This window comes from Lampetra planeri, chromosome 6, assembly GCF_965212315.1.
Source record: "Lampetra planeri chromosome 6, kcLamPlan1.2.h2, whole genome shotgun sequence".
Lineage (NCBI taxonomy): Eukaryota > Metazoa > Chordata > Hyperoartia > Petromyzontiformes > Petromyzontidae > Lampetra > Lampetra planeri.
Window position 1 is genome coordinate 11,788,808 of NC_136112.1, and position 23,181 is coordinate 11,811,988.

The window sequence follows — 23,181 nt, forward strand, 5'->3', positions numbered from 1 at the left end:
CTGCTTCCCTAAGCTGTCTGAGGCAAAGGTCAAAGCCAGTGTCTTCGTCGGACCACAGATAAAGAAGATCCTGGAGTGCAATGAATTCCCCAAGAAGCTCACTAGTAAGGAAAAAGTGGCTTGAAACAGCTTTGTCGTAGTATTTGTGGCTTCCTGGGCAATCACAAGGTCGACAACTATGTGGAGCTGGTTGAGACTGGTGTATAACTACGGCACAATGGGCTGTAAGATTTCCCTCAAAATCCATATCCTTGATGCTCATCTTGATAAATTCAAGGAGAACATGGGAGCGTACTCGTAGGAGCAAGGCGACCGCTTCCACCAGGATATACTTGACTTTGAACACTGCTACCAAGGACAGTATGACGAGAACATGATGGGAGACTACATTTAAGGACTGATTTGTGAAAGTGATTTACAGTATAATCGTAAATATCAAAAACTAACTTCTAAATCTTTTGTAGTAATTTTTGTATTTCTTTAGTATAAATGCATGTTCATTTCGATTCATGTTGTTTTTTTCTTACTTTATGTGATCGAAAATACACTAATTCGCCCGTTTTCTCATTGAAAATAGGTACATTTCAAAATATCACTGTCCTGATCACAAAAGCAAAGTTTATGGGGAATAATAGCCATTTTCAATTCTTTTTAGGCATAAGCAATTACGAAATAACACTTACTACCCAGGAACAAAAATTGTGTTACATAGTGTCACTATTGTTATGACTATGGGGGCACTGTTTTGATCAAATGGGACCTGATCACCTCGGGTATGATCAAACCCTGAATCCATATTGGAGCTGATTGGATTCATTAAACATTTTGTTTTATCCAATCACTCAGATAGAAAACCCAATCTCTCATCAGCTAATTGTAATTGGATTTTAATCATTATTAATACTTATTATTGCTCTATTTTTTATAATGTGTTTATTTCAACTCAATGCAAGCCCGGTACAGAGCACTGATCATAGAAGAAGACAAGAAGGGGGCGTCGGTGGTGGACATAAAACGCCCGAGACCGACACCGGGGCAGGGCTTAGTGAAGAGGGGGTGGATTGAGGTCACTGCACTACCCAGGTTGGGGTTGCCTCTAGCGGGAGAAGTGAATGTTTATATGGGGGGATGTAGAACGGTAATAGAGAGGCTTTGAATCACTACTTAATAACATATATTGTATTTATTTTTATTATATAATAAATACTACACTTGTAGTTTTCTGACGTTAATTACAGTTAAGAAATCTATTGCACTCTAAGTACACATTAATACACACACCACGGACTTTCCAGAGTGAATTGTAGGTATTATTACTCCAATGTGTTATCGAGTTGTACCACCTGCTGTTTTGAGTGATATCCGATGTTTTGCCCTACGTGCCTTTAGCTTCTTCAGAAACGGAAAAGACATATCCACGCGTTCACAAATACATCATTCTATCAATTACCAACATCTGACAATGTTGAATATTTTGTGACAAAACATTTCCCAAAATTTAAAAAACAAAAATTTCCAAAGAATTGTTATGCATTTCGTGAATCCAGAGACGTTTTTCATTGTATTCATTTCAGGTGCTCTGTTCTATTCACCCCTGCTTCAGACTGTAAGCAGCTCAAATGCATTGACTTCAATGTAAAATTAAAGACTGCCACGGTGTTATTGTGACCATGCAACTCAACCTATGGATCATATAGTAAACCACTGTAGTCTGTGCTCCATCAATGAAGGAATAGCGAAACCACACACACTCTCTCCAGCAACCTTCTCGTGGCTAGCAGACCTTGACATTGGCATTCAACTCCTGAGCATATTGCCACACATACGAATGGAATAGCTAACCTTGCAACGTTGTAGCATTTTAAAAAAAAATTGTGACAAAACGTGAGTCCGGTACAACACACCCGCCGATCGACATTGAAGAGGAACAAAAACTCCACGAAAAGGTTTTAGCATTTTAATTTAATATAAAATGATAAATTCATAGGTAATTTAATTTTAATTCTTAATTGCAAGTCACATCAGCTGTAAATAAGAATGTCTGAAAGACATTGGAATCATGTAACTTTGATTAATAATTTAACAGCGTTAATGTTGGAGGATGTTCCTATGCGCCACTTACTCATCACTGTTTTATGATGATTTGGATATTGGACTTCGTTGTATTGTCAGATAAACAGTGTGGCAAGGAATGCAAAACATATATTTCCCAAAATACTGTTCCAAATGTAGGATAAGAACCCGGTATGCCTGTCCTATACACAATATAACCTTTCCTCGCAGCTAGGACAAAATTGGCTGCGTTATTTCATTTTCCAGCCGCATTGTATGTTCACGTCACATCACGTGTGCGGATTATTCCAAAAAGGCAGCCTTTCACATCTCGTGAAGTAGTTTAAAAACAGGTATTTGCAGAATTACAATATAGTTTGAAACTTTAGATGTTATTTGAATAGTAGTGTAAATGGTAAAGGCGGAGCTCTGCGTTGTCTTCTTCACACCACTTCTGGGAAAAGGGCCTACACTAGACGAGCTCAAGAGAACGCCTCGAGAATAGACTTTGGCCTACTCTTTCATGTTTGCCAGACGTTTTGGAGGTGATGGGAGTACCCATACTTTATTGCACTACATGTCTAAAAACTAAACTGAAACGAAACTATTTGGATTTTACCAGGTAAAGTCCACTGAACTGTAGATATTTTTTTCAGAAGTGAACTGGCCACAAATGATAGCTCAACGGAGTGGGTTACCACGTTGAAATGTACAGCAGCCAAATACTCTAGATGCATATTTCTAAATGTGGAAGGAAAAACCAGAGGACCTGAAGAACAATCCATGCGACCACGGGGAGGATATGCAAACTCCAAATATACAGGTGACAGGGTCAGGATTGAACGCATCACCTCCTGTATACCAGGCGAGGTAGTTAACATCTCGCAACCGTGACCTTCTGATGGACGAACTGTGGTAAACCCATATATACTGCTGGGTGGACAGAGGTGGAGGGATTTAAAATACTCACCCATTGTTTCAACTGTGACGTCAGGTGAATGAACCAGGGACCTCTGGATTGCAAGTCCAGTGTGTTAACTATGATACCACGGCAGCATCCTGTTCAATACCAATTGACCAGTACACTTACAGAAATCGAATTAGTCAACCAAATACGGTCTATGTGTACGTTGCTGTTTTAAAAATATTAATCACGAAGGTGTTTTAATAGTCGAATCGTGTTTGCGTATTTCTAATTACGTTACTATGGCGCAACCGTGTGAAAATTAACGTGTGTGTTTTGTTTATATTATAATGTATGCAACCATTTACCCTGGCCTCTGTTCTTTGCAGAAACCAGAGTTGGTGAACACAGCAGTGCTGACAGGCAGGCCTGTGATTGTGCCTTTGAGAGTTGTCACCATGGGAACAGACGGCCATTTGTCAGATGTATCCCAGCATGCCCACTGCCAGTCGGAGGATGAGGACATTATTAAGGTATGATAATGCTTCAGTGTCATGTGGTGGTCATATTGATATGGAAATTAGGCATGTTTGTTAGTTTAATATACACTTTTGTCCACTTTACAATGAGAATACATGTTTTTAGAAGGAATTAAAATTATCCTTCACATTAGGGAAATCATTTCTTGAATCCTAAATTACCATGGTTATTTCAGCACACAATATCACACATCTTGACAAATGTTAAATTAATGCCACTCTAAAACGAATCAAGTTTAGGTACCTTTTAATATGAATTATGAAAATGGACCTTTTCATTTTATGCATTGTGCTAATCCAGTATTGGTTATTGCTTAAACATTACTTTCAACATCATCACCAGCTGTGGTCAATCCACTGCTGGAGGAAGGTATCTCTAATCAACCATCGTCTCTCATGATACTGTAATGTAACAACCCACCCAGCACCGGCACACAAGCTAATTTCATCGCTCCATCCCCTTGGTGGAAGCACACTTGGACATGTTGAGTTTCTTGGCTGCCACTCTATCATTGTTCTTAAAAAGTTGCATTCCTATGTATGCATGTTGAACTTCTTTTGCACCGTATGTAAGCCAACCGTGCTAATCATAGGTGCGCGGGAAGGAGAACAATGTAAATACAAAAGTCAGGTCTAAAGAAATTCGTTTTAAATCTAGATTTAAAAGTGCATACCTCCAGTGGCATCCTAATATCAGAATGAAGAACATTCCACAGAGCCCCAGAAGCGCATCTAAAAGTGCGTGATGCAGTGACCGAGGATGACTAGAGTTTGCTTGATGGTTTATGCTCAGCAAGGTATTGTGGTTCATTTGTGGCAAGCACTTTGTTAGTAATTAGTGCGACCTTAAAATGTATTAATTCAGAAACGGGAAGCCAATGCAACTCAGCGAGCACCAGAGGGACATGGTTATACTATTATATATATACAATTCCTCTCCTCTCTGTGCCAACTTAGCATTATATTTGTGGATAACAGAATGATTGTAGCATGCGATGCAGTGTGGTGTAGCGCAGTGTAGTGCAGTAGGCTGTACCTCGCAGTCCCATTGTTGGACGACTGGTGAATGCTTTGAAAAGTTACATCCTACATGCCATGACTTCGTCATCATCGTCATCATCATCCGCCATCTTGCAGTGAAAAGTTTCACATCTTTCCGTCTGCTTCACAGTGGACAATAAAGATCCCTTGAGGTCATTCCAATAGAGTAGGCCATTGTGTGACGACATCATGGTCAAAATATGATAGATTTGAAGATTTACTCACAGATTGCTTATTTGGGTAACACATAATGTATAACTTATTTCGCACTGTACGTAGTCAAGCATGCTAATTAAGTGTGGAGGAAGGACAACAAACTAAACATTAGCAATAAACTCCCCCGACTGATAATACTTAGGACCCTCTTGAAAAATGGTTGACACTCAGTAAGAATGACCTGGGTAAACAAGTATAATAATGCCGAACAACACATGGTACAACCCACAACCGTATCAGAAAACTATAATGATGCATTGTGTCATTATCTTTAGCGTCCATCATCATCAGTTATTGCCATATCCATTACCTTCCTTCCAGTTCTTCTCGCACCTCGGATTAGCATGGTTGGCTATGCACGATGTCAAAGAAGTTCAACATACATACATTCTCGTGTGTGCAAAACGTTGTTCACCTCACACGTGGTTTCCAACCTCTCTTGAGTGTCATGCCACTGTCTATGCTAGCGAGCCAGCCATCTCACTGGCAAGGAATGCCGATGGCAGAAGCAGTAAACAATTGCCATCTTCATTATCCATTATTTACGGTGGGCTGCAATCAACCATAATTTGAAGCATAGTCATCTATCATCATATTCACCATTTCTGATCTTTGAGGTTTCGGTAGGGTGGCACAGTCTGGCGCAATGATAACACTTGTGCCTCAAAGCAAGAAGGGGCTGGGATAAATTCTCGACACGGCTCCCTTGCTGTGTGGAGGCTGTACTTTCTTCCCTTTTTTATGCATTGGGTTTCTTTGGGTTTTCTGGTTTTCTCCCTCAGCAAAAAAGTACACATTTACTGGTACTGTACACACATTCCAATGCTCAAAAACGTGTTGCAAATGACAAGGATTACACATGGAAACATTTCCCTGTACTGAAAAAAATTAACCCGTAAAAACAAGGTTTTTCACTATAAATCCTTTATATGCGTGGCGGCTGGAGTCCTCTCGTCCTCTGGCTTGAGATGGCTGCCACCTATGGGTCAGATGATTGCCTGCCACCATTAAGCAATTGGTAATTAAATATAAAAAAAAAATTCCTAAAAAGTGTAAAGTTATGGAAAAAAAATTTCAGGAAAATAAATTGTCACGCACAACGAGTCTGTGTGCAAAATGTCAGCTCGATTGGATCACGGGAAGTGGGTTAAAAAACGACCGAAAGATTTGCACAGTCGTAAGCGCGCAAGCAAGTGAACTTAATATAAAGGATTTTTAAAAAACGTGCTGGGATATTCAAGAAAATGTCTTGAGACTCAATGAGGCATTCCTGGATCGACGAGCATAATAACAATAATAAACAATAATCGGTAACAAAATGACCTGATCTTCCGATCTGGGAAATTTCAGACAAGAGGAAGGTCAAACTGCGAGTAATTCGGAGGAATTGTGGCTCAGCCATACAACTGTAAATAGCTGTGGATGAGAAAGCTATGGATAAAACATTTTACTCTAATTCTCAAATGGTTGGTGTTTTCATGTCACAAATGCGATTAGCATGGTTGGCAACGTATGGTGCGGAAGAAGTTCTAACCTGGTGATTCATCATTGCATCCTAGTACAGCAAGTAATATTATTTTAGTAAATATCCCAGGCAACAACATCGTTTTGTGTGATGCATATTGAACATATCATAATACACATATTATTGGTAAGGAAGTATCCCACAATACAATTCTATTCTGGCACCTCTGAGCTATGTATCTGCAGACCAAATTCCTACATTGCAATTGGCTATTTTGAACTATTGCCTTTAATGTATTTCTATTTACGTCTTGGCTCTGCATCATTTATCAACAAATACTGGTCTTTAGGCTTTGCTATAGAAAATACACTCACATGGTAATGTTTGCAATGTTTCTGTGACAATCACAGCAAGAACCAATTTCAAAGTAATCCAGGGCCTGAAACTGATTTATCCCGTGAAATAGCCAGCACAAAAATATAGGGAGGACCCACGTACTCAATAGGAAAAATGCACTAATCAATACAATGTGTAATCCAATTTCTAGCTGAATTGCCTTAACTTGATTCTTCGTTCGTTGCGGTGTTTCAGTTGAAGGATCTGTGCAGACCCGTGACTGCTGGTTTAACTTTCCACAGTGGTTGTTAAGACGATGCTAATCTTAGAGCGCACTCTTGTTGGACACTGATAGATTAGATCACCTTGGGCATGGTGCAGAACAGGCCATCGAAAACCTTTTCCACACTTGCAGGAGATGAAAAGTGAGTTTATTTTTGTTCGTTTCATGGGAATACAAAAACATATGCTGCACAAGACTGTCGTGGCTAGTCCTATTAGCGAGCATCTCGTAATGTACCAGCACGGCATGCACGGCGGTCGCCTCCAGCACTCAAAGCCACCCTTGTGTCCCCAGCACGTGTGGTTTAAACACTGCACCAAGTACTATTTTAAGGCTGATTCAACCAAGGCGAGGCCCAGGTCTGGTCATGTTAATCACCACTGATGTTAGCCATGGCCGGGAATTTAATACCGGTCGCCAGGTATGTCATGCAGTGAACTCACCGCTGCATTCACGCTCCCCTCAGTAGGGAACGTCTCAGACATGTAAGGTTCCCCGGTTTTATCCCAGGTTTTGGTAGTGTGTGTATAGAAAGGCAGAGATCCCCGGTATAGGCTTTAAAATACTCTTGGATCATGTACTGTTAGCAAGCACTGATTAATGCCAGAACAACACATACGCGGGTGGTTGGCCACGACCAAACCCTGGTGCCTTTGTATCCCCAATGCTGTTTACATGCCAAAGCATGTACTCATTTAAACCTCAGTCTACCTAGGGGAGGCCCAGGACTGGTTCAGATATTCGTCACCGAATGTTGGCCGTGAGCGGTAATCGAACTCGGTTTCCTGGGTTCATAGTGCAGCTCGCTAACCCCTACATTGTTGCTCCTCCCCAGCCATGTTCGTGGATACAAGAGACATTTGCCAATACGTGGCGGTGACATCACCATATAGCTTGCATCAGGCTAGGTGCAACTTGAGGCGACGTGAAGTGTCGAACGCTCGCTGGCAGGGGGTGACAAAACAGACCCAGGTGTGAAGGATGGCTGACTGAAATGACTGGCAGATGCGCCACCTGTGGTCCCCACTGTCCAACTTACTTCGTTTTAGTTGACCGGCGCTCCGCCCGTTGTTTTAAGTGTTGCTCCTCTGCTCTCCATTGTTGTTGAAGGGAAACTGCCTCTAACTACTCAGTAGCGTCCTTAACGAACCTCCTCCACAGAGGCCGATCTTGACATAGCTGGTACTATTCATGAAGGTTTTTGGTTGTGTCGGGTGGTGGTGGGTTAATGACACATTTATATTTACGTGATCAAACCCTTAAAACCTTTATTATGAATAATATTGGTCGCAATAGCCTATATGTCATCAGTTAGTGTAACTGGCTCCACATCCTTCTAGACCACATCAGTCTGTGCCATGCGCATTTAGCCCTCTCTATCCGGCCGAACAGGAACTGCTTGGGCATGCAGTAGCTGGGCATGTGGGCTATATGACCCAGCCAACGCAGCCTTGTCTGCCAGAGGAGTTCACTTATGGGACTGTGACCAGATATTTCAAGGATCTGTGAGCTCCTCACAAAATTCAGGCTGGTTATATTCAGGATGGATTGCAGGCAGGCTGGCAGGCCAGCCTGAATGTTTCAAACCAGCACAGATGTTTCTTTATATTGCTCCATGTTTCGCAAGCATAGAAATGGGAGGGCCACAACTGTGGCTGAGAAAACACGGAGCTTTGTTTGGAGCAATACTCAAACACACACACAATTTTTTTTACAAATTTACCATAAATTATTCAGTATGTACACATGCATGCAAACACAGGGACATGTGTTTCATGCATAATGCAGTTCCGGAAATTTAGCAATTTTTCCCACTTTTATTTCTTTATTTAGCTTTCTTTCAAATGACGAAGAACACCTAGAAAGGCTACTTACTGGTCTATGTTGGCAATTTTTCAGAAACGATATACCCTCACCAGAAGCCATACTAAGGCACAAAGATCCATCTCTCTTCACTTTAGCCTTCACATTATCATTAGCTTCACAGAAAAATAACATGTAAAGGTGTAGGCATTCTCTGGTAGCATATGTTTAACATTTGATTCATTTAATTTCTCTTCAGTGAATGCTTTAGATCTGACATAAAGGTGAAAGCTCAAATGCAAACGCATAATGAAACCATTCAATAATGCGTAAATCAGCAAACGAGTGGAAATGTAAGAAATGGCCTTAATATGTGAATGTGCAGTCATTGTGTTTTTTATTATTATCATCATTAAATTGCCATGTGGCAGTGTTTCCTCATCTGGTACATGTACCGATGTAAGCCTCCCAAGTACGCCCGGTAGCACTGCGCAGGCGGAGACGATGTCGGGTCGTGAATTCCTCCTCGCCGCGGTCGCACGGCGAGTCGTCACTCAGGCCCCAGCATCGCTGCCCTGCCATTCATAGGTGTCGACATCGCTTGTTGGTGTTGCCCATGAAATCTGCGGCCATGCACTTCACGTTGGACGGACGTGAGGAGATCCCGTGGCAAGACCGCCGAGTGCTGGGGTCATGGTCCCAAACTTACTCAAAATGCTTAATTAGGAAACATATGGTAATCATCACTCCCTGCTGCGAAAACGTAGCATCATCCTCCTGCAATATAGTAAACAAGGTCTGATGATAATATTAATGACCATCATCATAATGATAAATCGTACCACCTAGCCAGAGCATAAACGGTTGATTTGCATCTACTGACGCATGAGGGTATTTGTGTGGACGGGTTGCTGATGAGGTATTAGTTTTGCAGATGTCCCGCAGCATCAAGGTCGAGAGACGACAGCGGCACCCACAGGGGTCCTCGGAATGTCAGGCATGGGAAAATCTGTAAGTCTTCCCAGGACAAGAAAAAAATTACAATGTTTTGTCAGTTGACTAAACATGCAGCACTCAAGACAACTTATTTACATGTATTTTCCCCATGCTGCAGTCTTATTTCCATGCTATGTCTTGTGCTTTGAAACTTCAAGAAGTAGCAAATCTTGAGGATGCCACGATAGTGGCGCTGGCCTCCGTGCACCCGTCGAGTGCTGGCTGAATGTGCCCACACAGGCACACAGTCCTCTGCTGTGTTCTTTGACCTCACAGCAGTGTATGACACAGTCTAGCATGCACGTCTACCGCGACAGTTGTCAGCAAAAAATCTCGGAGCGAGAGGCACCGTGAGTAGTGTTTGGGCACCGGCACTCCGCATTGAGCTAGCGAAGCAAGTAGTTCAGTTCCATGACTACACGTTACTAGCCATGCTCGGGATGGTGGTCGCTTTAAATCCACACCTCCAATTGCCACAGTTGGCTACGTACGATGCGAACGAAGTCCAACATACCTACAGGAACCACTACAACAAGACTGGGTGAAGGGTCGTGCTTCAGTTCATGTCACTGAACCCCGACACAATCCATTCTTTTCCATCTGTGAAGAGATGACATTCTCATACATGTGTAGGACTCGTACAAGGGTTGTCTTTCTCTCCTCTTCGCCACGCCACCGCTCCGCGTCTTGGCGCGGCCTCGCTCCGCTCCGCGTCTCTCTGCTGCGCCACCGCTCCGCGTCTCTCCGTGCCCTCTACCTCACTATCGCTACGCTTGTCGTCTCTACGGTTTCTCCTACTCTGCATCCTTCCGATGCATGACTACCCTGGTTACTCACTGCGTTCTCGCTACCACTGTCTCTCCGTGCTTTACTCTACTAACACTGTCTCTACGCTTTACTCTACTATCACTTGCTCTGCGACTCTCCGGGCACCGTTACTGCAGCTCCATCCACGACGCCGACTCGTACAGGACTCCCATCTCTCCGTTGCGCTCTGGCTTATATCCCCACACCAATTAATCTGCCCTAATTATCTCTACCCCCCGCTTATCGCTTGCCCCCTGGCCCCCCGTGTCACGTGGCCTTGTTTTCGCCGCCAGAGCGACGCCAGCTAATGCCCAATTACCTTTCCAGCCAATCAATGGCCTGCGTCCACCCGGCTACCCTGACACCTGTTTCAACCCTTAACGACCCACTTCGCCTAAAGCCACAACAACAACCATTACCTCACATCACCCCACTGTACTGTGCTTACTTGCATAGCAACAGAGGCGGGGGATGCGTGGCGCACTATACTCAAGCCCTACATCACCCCCCCCCCCCGTGAAAAAAACTAGCCGTCCCGGCTAAAACAACGTGACACGCGAAACCCACAGTACATGAAAAGTTCAACAGATGAACAATATATATACAACCCCAAGTCCCAGGAATTTATGTAAAAGTTAATCGTCGTGAACGTGTTCCCGCGGCCAGTCCGTCACCCCGACTCAATAGAACAGGGGCTAGGGCATCCCCGTCCATGGCAACAGGGCAGCGTTCTGCCCGAACCGTGCATCCATCTCCATCCCCCTGTCCATCTCTCGTCGAGAGCCACCCACGGCCTTGTGCGTCCCGGTGTATCCGTCGCCTCAAAGATGGTGTTCCTGCAGGCACACGGGGGGTAAACCACTGAGGTGCAGCTTCTCATCGCCCCCCAGGACACTCGTCGGACACATCCAATACAGGCCGTTCTGGGATTGGAGATGACGCATCATATGGCACAACATATCTTTTCAACCGTAACGGGTGAATGTGCCACAACCGTCGACCGTAGCGAATCCTTACACTTTCATCCCGACCAACTTCCACAATCTCAACGGGCCCCTGCCAGGGCCGGTGGAACTTTGGTGACGTGCCCACCGGCACCATTCGACAATGTAACCAAGCCTTGTCCCCCACTTGCCATGGTTCCCGTGGAGGGTGCCCCCCGTGCAGACGCTCATTAGCTGCCTGCCTTCGTTCCGTATTCCGCAGCGAGGCCTCCCTGGCCTCGTTCAACCGATCCAATGACTCGCGCAAGGGGACAGCTACCACTGGCGACTTGCTCTTAGATTTCACACCCAGCCTGACCAAGGCCGGGCTTCTAGTTCACGCCCATACATCAGATAAAAGGGCGAATATCCTGTAGAAGCGTGTGGGGCCAATCTATAAGCGGCCAAAGCCGTCCGGGACATGTAAATCCCAATCCATCTGAGCCGAATTAACCTGCTGGCACAACATCGATGTCAATGTTCGATGAAGACGCTCGACAATCCCGTCGGTTTGCGGGTGGTATGGGGATGTCCGGATTTTTCACGTACCCAATGCGTCACACATCTCCTTCAAAAGGCGGGACGAAATTTTTTTCCCTGGTCTGTAAGCAGGTGCTCCGGGGCCCCTTTATCGAAAATGAAACCCTGCAGAAAGGACTCCACAATTGATCCCGCTGATTGGTCCACTAACGGCCATGCCATAGGCCACCGAGTTAAGTATTAGACCCCCACGAGCAAGTATTTGTGACCCCGCGGGGTAACGGGGAACGGTCCAAAATATCAAGGGCCACAATTTCGTTAACCCGCGAAACACGTATCGATTGCAATGGTACCCGATATGGCTGGGCTGGCGCCTTCCGCCGTGCGCACCCGTGACAAGCTTTAACGTACAAATGAACGTCATTCTGCACCCCCGGCTAATAGAAATCATTACTTAAAGTCAAAGCGGTTTTCTTCTCCCCCAAGTGCATCAACCGAGCGTGCGTGTCGGAAATGAGTTTCCCTCGTAAACACAGCGGCACTACTATACAAAATTTCTGCAAGACGACATCCCATCTGACCAGGAGGTCGTCAATGAGTCGGAGAAAAGGCCGATCATCTGACTGTTTGGAGCGAGAGGTCCGTAGCCTCATCCTGGTAAGCGAAGAATTGTCTATTTGCAACCGCACCCAACGCCCCCGTGACAAACCCAACAACCCAGGCTCAGTATCCGGTGTCTCGTCAACCCGGTTTGAATTAGCTGCAGCGGCCATTCTCGGCTCGCTCTGCAGCGGCGGCCCACAATGCGGCGATCCCTCGGAGCACCGACACGAGCCCGATGCCTGAGGCAACCGGGACAGAGCATCCGCGTTAACGTGACGCGTACCATTCCTGTGCTGGACCGTAAATGAGTATCCCTGCAGGACCTCAAGCCAGCGGGCCATTTGGCCCGAGGGTTGATCGATCCACAAGGAGTACTGCAATGCCGCGTGGTCGGTGCGGACCAAAAACTGTCGCCCGTACAAGTATGGTCGATACAACTGCACAAAATGAACAATCGCCAATAATTCCCTGCGCGTTACGCAATACCTTTGTTCCGCCGGGGACAGTACCCGGCTGCCATACGCGATGACCCTTTCAACACCGTTAATCGTTTGCGACAACAGAGCTCCGATGCCCGTGTCATTGGCATCCGTGTCCAACGTAAACATTTCCGCAAAATTTGGATACCCGAGCGGCGGTGCGTCCGCCAACGCGTCCCGGAGCGTTTCAAATGAACGCTGCTCCTCATCACCCCATAGAAACTTTTTACCCTTAGCAGTCAGCGTGTGCAGTGGCCTCGCAATCGTAGCAAAATTCTTAACAAATCGCCGATAATATGACGCAAAGCCCAGTAAGCTGCGTACTTCCGACACCGTTTTAGGCACTGGCCACGCACGAACACAACTAGTTTTCTCCGGATCCGTTGCGACCCCTGCTTCGCTGACCACATGACCAAGATATTTAACGGAAGTTCGCAACAGATGACACTTTTGGGGTTTAAACTTCAAATTGGCGCCCCTTACCCTGCCAAACACAGCTCGCAGCCGCTGAAAATGTCCCTCTAAATCCTTACTGAACACAATGACGTCGTCCAGGTAAATCAAACACGACTCCCACTGCAATCCCATCAACACCAGCTCCATCAGTCATTGAAAAGTGGCTGGTGCGGTGTGCAGCCCCATCGGCAATACATTAAAGTGAAACAATCATTGCGGCGTTCGAAAAGCCGTCTTCGGTTTAGATGCCTCGTCCAAGGGCAATTGCCAAAAGCCCGATAAGAGGTCTAATGTGGAAAAAAATGTAGCGCCAGACAATGCGTACAATGAGTCGTCAATGCGCGGAAGTGGATAAGCATCCGCCACCGAAACTTTATTCAATTTCCGGTAATCTACACAAAATCGCAGAGAGCCGTCCCTTTTTTTTACCAACACGATCGGGGCTCCCCATGGGCTGGACGAAGGGGATACGATATCCTGTTGCAACATCTCGTCAACCGTCCTCCGAATGCAATCCTTCTCCAGCGGGCTCACCCAGTGAGGATTCAATCGAATAGGGGCCGCATCTTTAGTGTCAATGTGATGTCGCAACAAGGTCGTACGACCGACGTCAAACTTCCCTGAGCTAAACACATCCCTAAATTCCCAAAGCAACTCCCTTAATCGCGTCCGCTGCTCGGGTGTCAAATCGTCGTTACCTTCATACAATTTGCGAAACCAGCTCGGTTCCTCCTCCGGTCGCGGCAGCATGTTACCCCCCCCCCCCCCGCTGCCAAACACACATGGCTTTCCGAACCTCGTTCGACTGACGCGTGTGCCAGCGTGGTCCCTTCCTGAATAACGACCGGCTCGTGCCCCGTGTTTACAATCTAAATAAACGGTTCGGCCGTCGCTGGCACCATCGTAAAAGCCCCTACCAAAGAGGGCATTTGTGACACGGCATTTGAAGGTGACAATAATATACCCTCCTCCAAGTTACCTACTGACAGGCCCTTTTTTAATTTCAACGGGACAAGTATCTGCGTCACAGGCGGAACGTGCACCATGCGGCTAACCACCGCCTGGACCACAGCGTTGACACGAGCAAATTTAGACGGAGTACCCAAAAATTGTATGCACTTCCCTGATGGCAATTCCAACTGTCCCCTTTCAATCGAAATCTTAATCGGCATCTTTTGCAAAAAATCTGTGCCCAATAAACATGGCACAGCCAGAACAGACGAAACCAAAATGTACCCCGTTACACACACCTCCCCGAGCTGTATCATTGCTAGTATACGACCCATAATTCCCAAACTACCCCCATTTGCCACTATACACGGGCCCTCCACCGGTTCCAAAACATGGGCCGAAACAGGGAGCAATCGGAAGGTGTGCAAAGAAATAAGCGTCGTGGATGCCCCCGTGTCAACAATAACCCGAATTTGAATCCCTTGAACAAACGCCATCACATCCGACGAACCCGGCGCAGCTCCCAAAACACGATGAGCCAACGCACCCCATACCACATTACCTTGAGCATCATACGAAGGGGGATCAACATTATGTATCGACGCGGATGGGTGAGGTGTAGGATACGGCCGTGTATTGCATGTGTCGCGACTCGCCTGGTAATCCTGTGCTGGGTAGAATCCCCGATTGTAGGGTCCCGATGAACGTGGGAAGACGCGTCTCCGTCTCCAGCAGTCCCGCGCGAAGTGTTCTCGCCGCCCACACTCGTAGCAGCGTGACGGACCGCCACGTCCGCCCGCATCTGAGCGGCGGTGTGGGCTCAACGGTGGTCGTGCGGCCGCTGCCGTCAGCAGCGTCAGCTCTCCCTCCGGTAGACCACCGTCTGATCCAACGCCCACCACCAGGGGCCGAGATGGCCCCGCCGATGGCTCGTCGCGAAGATCCAGGTTGACCTGGATGTTCCTGGCAAGCTGCAAGGATGACCCGTCGTCGTTGTTGTCGCTGGGAAGTGAGAGGACGACTTGTAGCTCCTTCGCCATCTGCAATAGCTTCTCCTGGGCCAAAGAATCAAGGGCCGCTTCGTCCATTGCCGGGTAAGCCGCTTGGCCAAGAGTCAACAGCGCACTGCTATACACGAGGGGAGATTCTCCTTCCGCCCGTCGTCTCAATTGAAACTTGCGCTTGGCGACCGAGCGAGGTTCGTAAATCTTCTGCATCGCCGCAAATATCTCTGGCAAGGACAAGCGAACCCCTCGAGGGAGATCGTAGAACGTCGCCAACGCATCGTCGTCCAAAGCCGTTGGCAGTGCCCGTAGCGCTTGAGCCTCCGTCCACCCGAGCGACTCATAAGCTGCCCGAAATCGTCGTGTAAACGCCGTCCAGTCGCCGACCGGGACCTCGAAGCATTCCACGTGGAGCCGACGTGGCGTGCTCGAGGCCAGCAACTCCGGTTCCTCCTCCTCGTCCAGCGGCGCACCTGGCGCCTCGGGAGATCCAGCCGCGCCGTCATCCCCCGCAGATGTAACGAGGTCGTGCAGCTGCGGATCCAATCCTGTCGGCGCTTCCCACATCGACCGCAGAACTCGATCAAATTCTTGCACGAGCACCGCCATCCTGGCCTCCCACGCCGCCATCGCAGCTCTCCACACGTGCGGCGGGCTCGGCTCCTCCTCGTCGTGCTTGTCGACCTCGTCGTGCGGCAGTGCTTGCTCCGTCACGTCCTCCGGCGATGCGGGGGCCTCCGCTCGTAATGGAGGTATCACGTCCGCATCGCTGCTCTCCGCCGATGAGGCTGCCGGTAAGTTCTTTTTCTTCATGACTTTCTTGGACATCTCGGTGCAGGTCCGTTATCACTTCTGACACCAGTTGTAGGACTAGTACAAGGGTTGTCTTTCTCTCCTCTTTATTTTCCTCTTAGAGTCAACCTTCTTCGCTGCGCCACCGCTCCGCGTCTCTCTGCTGCGCCACCGCTCCGCGTCTCTCCGTGCCCTCTACCTCACTATCGCTACGCTTGTCATCTCTACGGTTTCTCCTACTCTGTATCCTTCCGATGCATGGCTACCCTGGTTACTCACTGCGTTCTCACTACCACTGTCTCTCCGTGCTTTACTCTACTATCACTGTCTCTACGCTTTACTCTACTATCACTTGCTCTGCGACTCTCTGGGCAGCGTTACTGCAGCTCCATCCACGACGCCGACTCGTACAGGACTCCCATCTCTCCATTGCGCTATGGCTTATATCCCCACACCAATTAATCTGCCCTAATTATCTCTACCCCCCCCTTTTATCGCTCGCCCCCTGGCCCCCTGTGTCACGTGGCCTTGTTTTCGCCGCCAGAGCGACGCCAGCTAATGCCCAATTACCTTTCCAGCCAATCACTGGCCTGTGTCCTCCCGGCTACCCTGACACCTGTTTCAACCCTTAACGACCCACTTCGCCTAAAGCCACAACAACAACCATTACCTCACATCACCCCACTGTACTGTGCTTACTTGCATAACAACAGAGGCGGGGGATGCGTGGCGCGCTATACTCAAGCCCTACACATGTATACTCGGAAAACAATTGCCCGAGAGGAGGTAGATGCATCTGCTTCCAAGCGTAGTAGTTGTAGACGTGCGTGCTGGAATGAGTCGTATACTGCTGTGAGTTCAAGCAACGTCGCACCTGTCATGAGTTGGCATTGTCATCCACGTGGAATGGTCTTTGTTGCTGTTTTGAATAATTCCTCCTGGATGTGTGAGAGTGCCTCATCCACTGGGATTGTGTCCAGGATGCAAACCATGCTATGCTTGACCGCTGCTGTGTAGTGTGACTGATGTCCCTTGGAGAAGTTCCAGTGTTGTTTCAGAGCACTCACAATGATGGATGGCTGTAGAACACTGTGGGTTAGTGTTGGGCCGTATTGGCTCCAAGAAGCGTTGTTCAGGACAGCACTTGACACTTGTATTTAATGGCCATATACCAGACTGACCCAGCATAGGTATGGTTTGGTATTATGATTACTGCGCAGTTCAACAGAGTCCCTTGCTGTTTGGTGTCAAACAGCAAATCAAAGTAACACTGGGATATCCACTCCACAAGCAACTCGTAATTTTCATCAGGATTTACATATCCCCACAGTGTTTATGAATTAATTGATATAATGTAAACTTCTTATATTTGCACTTGCTCTTTTTTGAAAAGGAGACCGTTAGTCTCAAAGGGCTTCACCTGGTTATAAATACATTATATTATCCCTTTCCCATTCCGAGACGACTGCAAGTTGCAGTGTGGGTCCCATTCACTGCTGAATCTCGGAACACGCAAGTGATTCGGCGTTAATTTTATTTAGAGAGGCATGCGCCTTTGTTTTTAAAGACATTGTACTCACCGCAGATAACTGTAGTGACAGGACCGCATTCTATTAAAGCTGATGCCAAACTGTGACACACACCCTCCGGTATGGCCTTGTGTTTAGTTTTTATTCCGGTTCCATTCCAATGACGTGCGTGTACATACGTTTACGTTATCGGAACGGAATCAGAAGAAAACATATGATGTATAAGTATGTGATCGAAGCGGGAAAGGGTTATTACTGCGAACGTTTTCAGCACTGTGCTGAATACCTCTCCATCGTTGTTCGGCATGATGTCCAACGTTTCGCTCCACGTGTTGGCAGCTTCTTCAGGAGCTGAATTGAAGAAGCTTTCAGTACATGGAGTGAAATATTAAACAATAATTGGTACAACCTAATATCACATTGGAAAAACCGAAGCAGTTGTTTTTTTTTCTCGATGTTGAAACATTGGAAAGTTGACTGGCTGGCCCCAGGCCTCGTTTGGTGATTTATACAAACTGGCAACAGTATATGCTCGGATGCATACAGCACGGCATTACAAACCTCAGAGGATCACAATGACACGACATCCACCAGCTCACATTTCACATTCTAGTCACAGCTATGTTTGTTGGTGGGGAGAGTAGCAGACAAGGTTGTATCCAACTACATAACTCCTCTCGTCCGTGGTGATAAGGGGGTTGAAATTTGTGGATCCTATTATCAGCGAGGTTGTCTGCAGATTTACTACACTTACACACCAAAACGATTGCGAATAGGAATCCATTCGGCAAACCAGTATGGGAAAAATCGGGATTCATTGCGTGAAATTGTAAGAATGGGACCGCAGACAATATGAGCTTTCAAACACCCGACAGTTCGCGTGGGTAAACGGAGTTCTGGGTAATTCGGTGACACGTAAGAAAAGTTTATCCTGTATCTGAAAGCATATGCCAGCCACCACATGGGGATTATGTAGGCCCGATGATGTCGATGCTGTGTCTAAGTAGCCAACTCGTGCTTGACGTCACGCTTCGCTGCCGATGTCCCTTGCAACTTTGAGTTGGAACACACAGCACATTCCCCACGGCTCGCGAGCTTGATGTCTGAGCAAATACCAGCATTGTACGAGACTGTAGGTCTAGTCATATGCTTGTCGAGATCAGAATTAGGCTTCCGGGTTTTTTTTCAGACTTAAGCCAGATACTCGTGGGAGGACACGATGAGAAGGATGTGGCTACATTGTTCAAGAACAAAGCTTCACGTACAGTCCTATTAATATGACTTCGTATAAAACTATAGACTGTCATTCTCTAAATGTTGACTTCTCCATGTATTTGGCTCCAACCCAGATTGTCAGCCTATGGATACCGTATACTAAAACTATCGACACATTGTGTCAATTATACAACGTGCATTTTTGCATTATCATCATGGACATTGTTACTTTGATCCTCTAACTTTGTTTGAGTTGAGTGTTTTACGTTGAGCATCGACTAATCAATGATCAAGAGCTTGAGTCAATTTTTCTGAGTTACAACAAACTGTTAAAACACATTTGCCTCACAGCATACTTTTAAAATGTGAATACCATTGCTAACGCAAAAGGCGCATAATATCACAAGTGATATATTTGTTTTTAATAAAAGTACCGTGCGTGAATGGACACGTGGGTGCGTGAAGTGCAACTGGCCCTGTTGCAGTACGTCACTCAATTGTTGAAGGACCGAACCACGGAATGTTTCTGTGGTCACGCAGAGGTGACACAGTCGGTGTAAACAAAGGTGGCTGGTGTAAAGACGCCATGCGGGGCTGAGGACCGTGATCGAATGTTTTTTTTTGGTGAAAGAAAGCGTTAAGGCGACCGAGATTTGACGGATCGTCTACTGTGTGCGGGGACACCTGTCAGAAAGTGGGTCAAGCGATTCAAGGACAGAGAAACAGACATTGCTGATAATCCTATGAGCAACGGACCAAATATGGCAGCGACCCCCAACAAATGAGCGGAGAGGGGAGCAAATGATTCAGAGCGACTGACGGTTAGGGCTGGGGACATTGTGGGCGCATTGCAGATTGGAGAACATGGTGTGCAGAAAATGTCTGAATTGTTAAAGCTTGACGTATGTGCATGACAGGTCCCCGAGATGATGACATGTATCCACAAGCTCACCCGTCTGTAGATGCATCACTAAGTGGTTTATGCTAATCGTGATAGCTTCCCTAACCTGTTTTGAAATGAGAATCAGGCCCAAGGAATGCATCACTGTGTGGATTATGCTTATCATGGTTTCATTGAAGTCCCTACATCAGTTCAACCCATAATGCAATGTGCCAGCAACATCATATGATTTTACTTTTATTACAAATTCATATATTTAGCTATACTTGCTTGATTATTCATGAGTGTGCCTGTTAACTCACTCGCTTACACTGTAGGTACCTGTTCAAATGGCAAATTAATAATTGTTCAGCAAGAAGCATTTTTGTTTTATTCTCATCAGGTGCCGTTGTGGTGAGTGTAATTTCCAACTCTTAATCCACTATCTCTCTATGTCCTGTGAAGAGCGGATATTTCTCCGACACGTCACCTATTATATACTTTTCCTTTTTAAGGCCTACAATGTTATTTACGAATGCGTTGGGGGTTATTTTTGTTCTTTATGCACCACTGCAAATGCAGTGTAATCACCAAATACATTCGTAGATGGGGGTGCAGGAGAACAGTTCTACCGTGATGGTGCTGTATTGTGTTATCAAGATGATTCGGTGGTGGGACTAATACGTCAACCATGCTAGAGGTTACACAGAGGAGTGACGGTGCCATTGTCTAATTATTCTTCGTCAGGTGTGTTTCTGCTGTCAAAAGCTTTGATAAATACCATATATCTCTTACAATATTTAACAGCCTTGTTGCTAACAAATAAAAGCATACGATACCTTGAACGTGCTTTCAATTTGCTAATCATAATGGTTATAAAAATAAACATCCACGTCAATGTCTTGGTGGTGAATGTAAAATATCGGATAGCTTCAAGCGCTTTTAAACACCATACAGTTCGCCTTTTGGCGTTCCCTGGTCTGACACTGGTGAGACTAGGCCCTAGAGAAGGCTGTCTCTGGCATAAGCCAATCATTTTCAAAGACAATGCATATATGGTCAGAGCATGTTTGTTTGCATGTTCACCACAAGTGTGTGTGGTTAATGCGAACTTGATTCCTTGCAAAAGGTTTATATTTGGTGTTTGCACATCTTAACACCTGTTTTTTTTGCCAGAAAGTGTAAAACCTATTCTTATATTTTTTTTACACCTCTTAGCTATGATGTTCATATCTGAGGAGTCTGACCGACCTGTGATGTTTTCTATTTAATAATTAGGAGTCCTGCCATGAGGATTTGAATTTGAGATGACATTTCATGCACCCCGTTTTATATGAATAATTTTCCCCTTCACTTGCTTGGGAGCCATGCGCTTGATCTTGGTTTGCTATTGGCTTGCACTGCCACTGTTATCGCAAACAAGTGGTTGTATGTACTACGTGCATCCTATTATCCATAATTAAACCTAGTTTTCGTTGTAGATAAGAGGAGTAAATGTCATGGTGAACAGAAAAATAATTTGATCTGAGAATGCTCTTGTTAGCAATTGGGTCCACAGCCCCCACACTTCATTACACCTACGAGCCGCTCCCCTGTAACTAGCCACTGAGTTTCATTAGCAGTGGCCCATGTCAGGCTTTGAAAAGAATGGAGTAGGTATCGATCTTTCGAGTGGAATGGTTATATTGACTCCTGCCTCTACTGTTGTCAGATTTTATATCGTATATTTTTGGCAAGTATTAAACTCTGCCAAATGGAAAATCTAAACACATTTGGCAGAGATAATGAGGATAATTATTTTATACTAGCCTTTTGCCCGTGCAAGGACGGGTGTATTTCAGTAAATCTGAAACTTGCAAGCGAAAAGCAGACCGCCACGTGATATCCATTGCATCAATTCGTGTGCAATTTGTAAGGGCGCGGTGACACAGACCTATTTAATTTAAAGGTTATAATCCCTTGTTCATCATGACGTCCTTTTTACTTCTATGTCTCAATAGCGTTACGAAGATCGCGTGCCGTGAGGGTTTTGCCTTTGTAGCGAGGGTTGTAAGTTGACGCCGAGGAGGGGGGAGGAGGCGCCTCGCCCCCCCATGTGGAGTGACGTCACCCGCTAATTAATATTAATGGTGGGGGATGTTCATTTGGAAGACGTCACCTCTTCATGATTATTAAAAACATCGTGGTTTTTGTGTTTATTTTATTATTTTATTTTGATTACTGAAAGAACCAGAATAAGTCTAAATTATAGACTGCCAGTACGCTCACTTTTATTATTATTATCTACGTGACTTTTACTGAAAGAACCAAAGAATATGAATTCCTGCAGTCACGAAAGTATTAAGTCAACATTTAATGTGGGGGGCTGTTCGATGTGGAGTGACATCACATGCTCATGATTATTAATGAGGGGGGGTGCTACATGTGGAGTAACGTCACCGGCTCATGATTATTAATTAGGGGGGGGATCCATGTGGAGGATGTCACCTGCTCATGAGTATTAATAAGGGGGCTAGCCGATGTGGAGTGACGTCACGCACGGGACACATACATAATTTGCTCATTATAGTGGTAAATGTAGATGTATTCAGTTTTCAAATTAGAAGAATAAAAACATTTTTGAAGTATTTTGTGCTTTTGTCAATACTGATGAATGCACTGAGCCTGGTTAACACAAAATAGTGATTTGAGGACCTGATAGTTATTGAAAAATCTCAACACACTCATCGACAACACCACCTTAAAATAAAAATAAACCATATTTAATCAGCAACGTTTCGAGTAAGGACCCTCCTTCATGGCCCGTGTGCTATGCTAAAGGTTCATTGCCTGAAACGTTGCCAATTGTATATTTTATTTTAAGGCAGTGTTATTGACGAGTCTGTCGAGCTGTTATTTTGTTAACTGTGCTTGTGCACTCCTGGAAAAGTAGCAGCAGCACCAAATAATGTGATCTCAAAAAAACTATATTATGAATGTGATCCTCATTGAGATCCTTTACACTACAGTATTGCCTCCGTTAACAGTGACATCGTTTAACGTTTTTTTTCGGTTAACGCTTCGCCTACCATAGGACCCCATGGTTTTTGACGAACGAGTGCTCATAAAATGGGCTGAGCCATGCCTTCAGCCAATCAGCGATGCCCATTCATGAGCGTTTCCACCTCGACTGGGCTTTGTTTACATTGTGTTTTCTGTTTTGGCAGTGGAAACAGCTCTCTCGCAGACTCAGTGATTTATTTTTTACAAATTTTTCTACTCTTAAGTGAATTCCATTAACAGTTACTTTGGTTAACAGTAGTTTTCGTGGAAGGGATTAAAAACTTTAACCGATGGACTACTGTACTGTATTAGAAGTTAACCAAGC

General features: G+C 45.7%; 1 protein-coding gene across 1 annotated transcript in view; it reads left to right on the plus strand.

The window, feature by feature from the left end:
• LOC144719662 (transmembrane protein 132E-like) overlaps positions 1–23,181 on the plus strand; it is a 202,448-nt gene that overhangs the window by 27,418 nt on the left and 151,849 nt on the right. Inside the window, exon 3 of the mRNA XM_078595800.1 lies at positions 3,346–3,489. Within this exon, the coding sequence (XP_078451926.1) occupies positions 3,346–3,489 (144 nt within the window). The remainder of the gene's footprint in view (positions 1–3,345; positions 3,490–23,181) is intronic.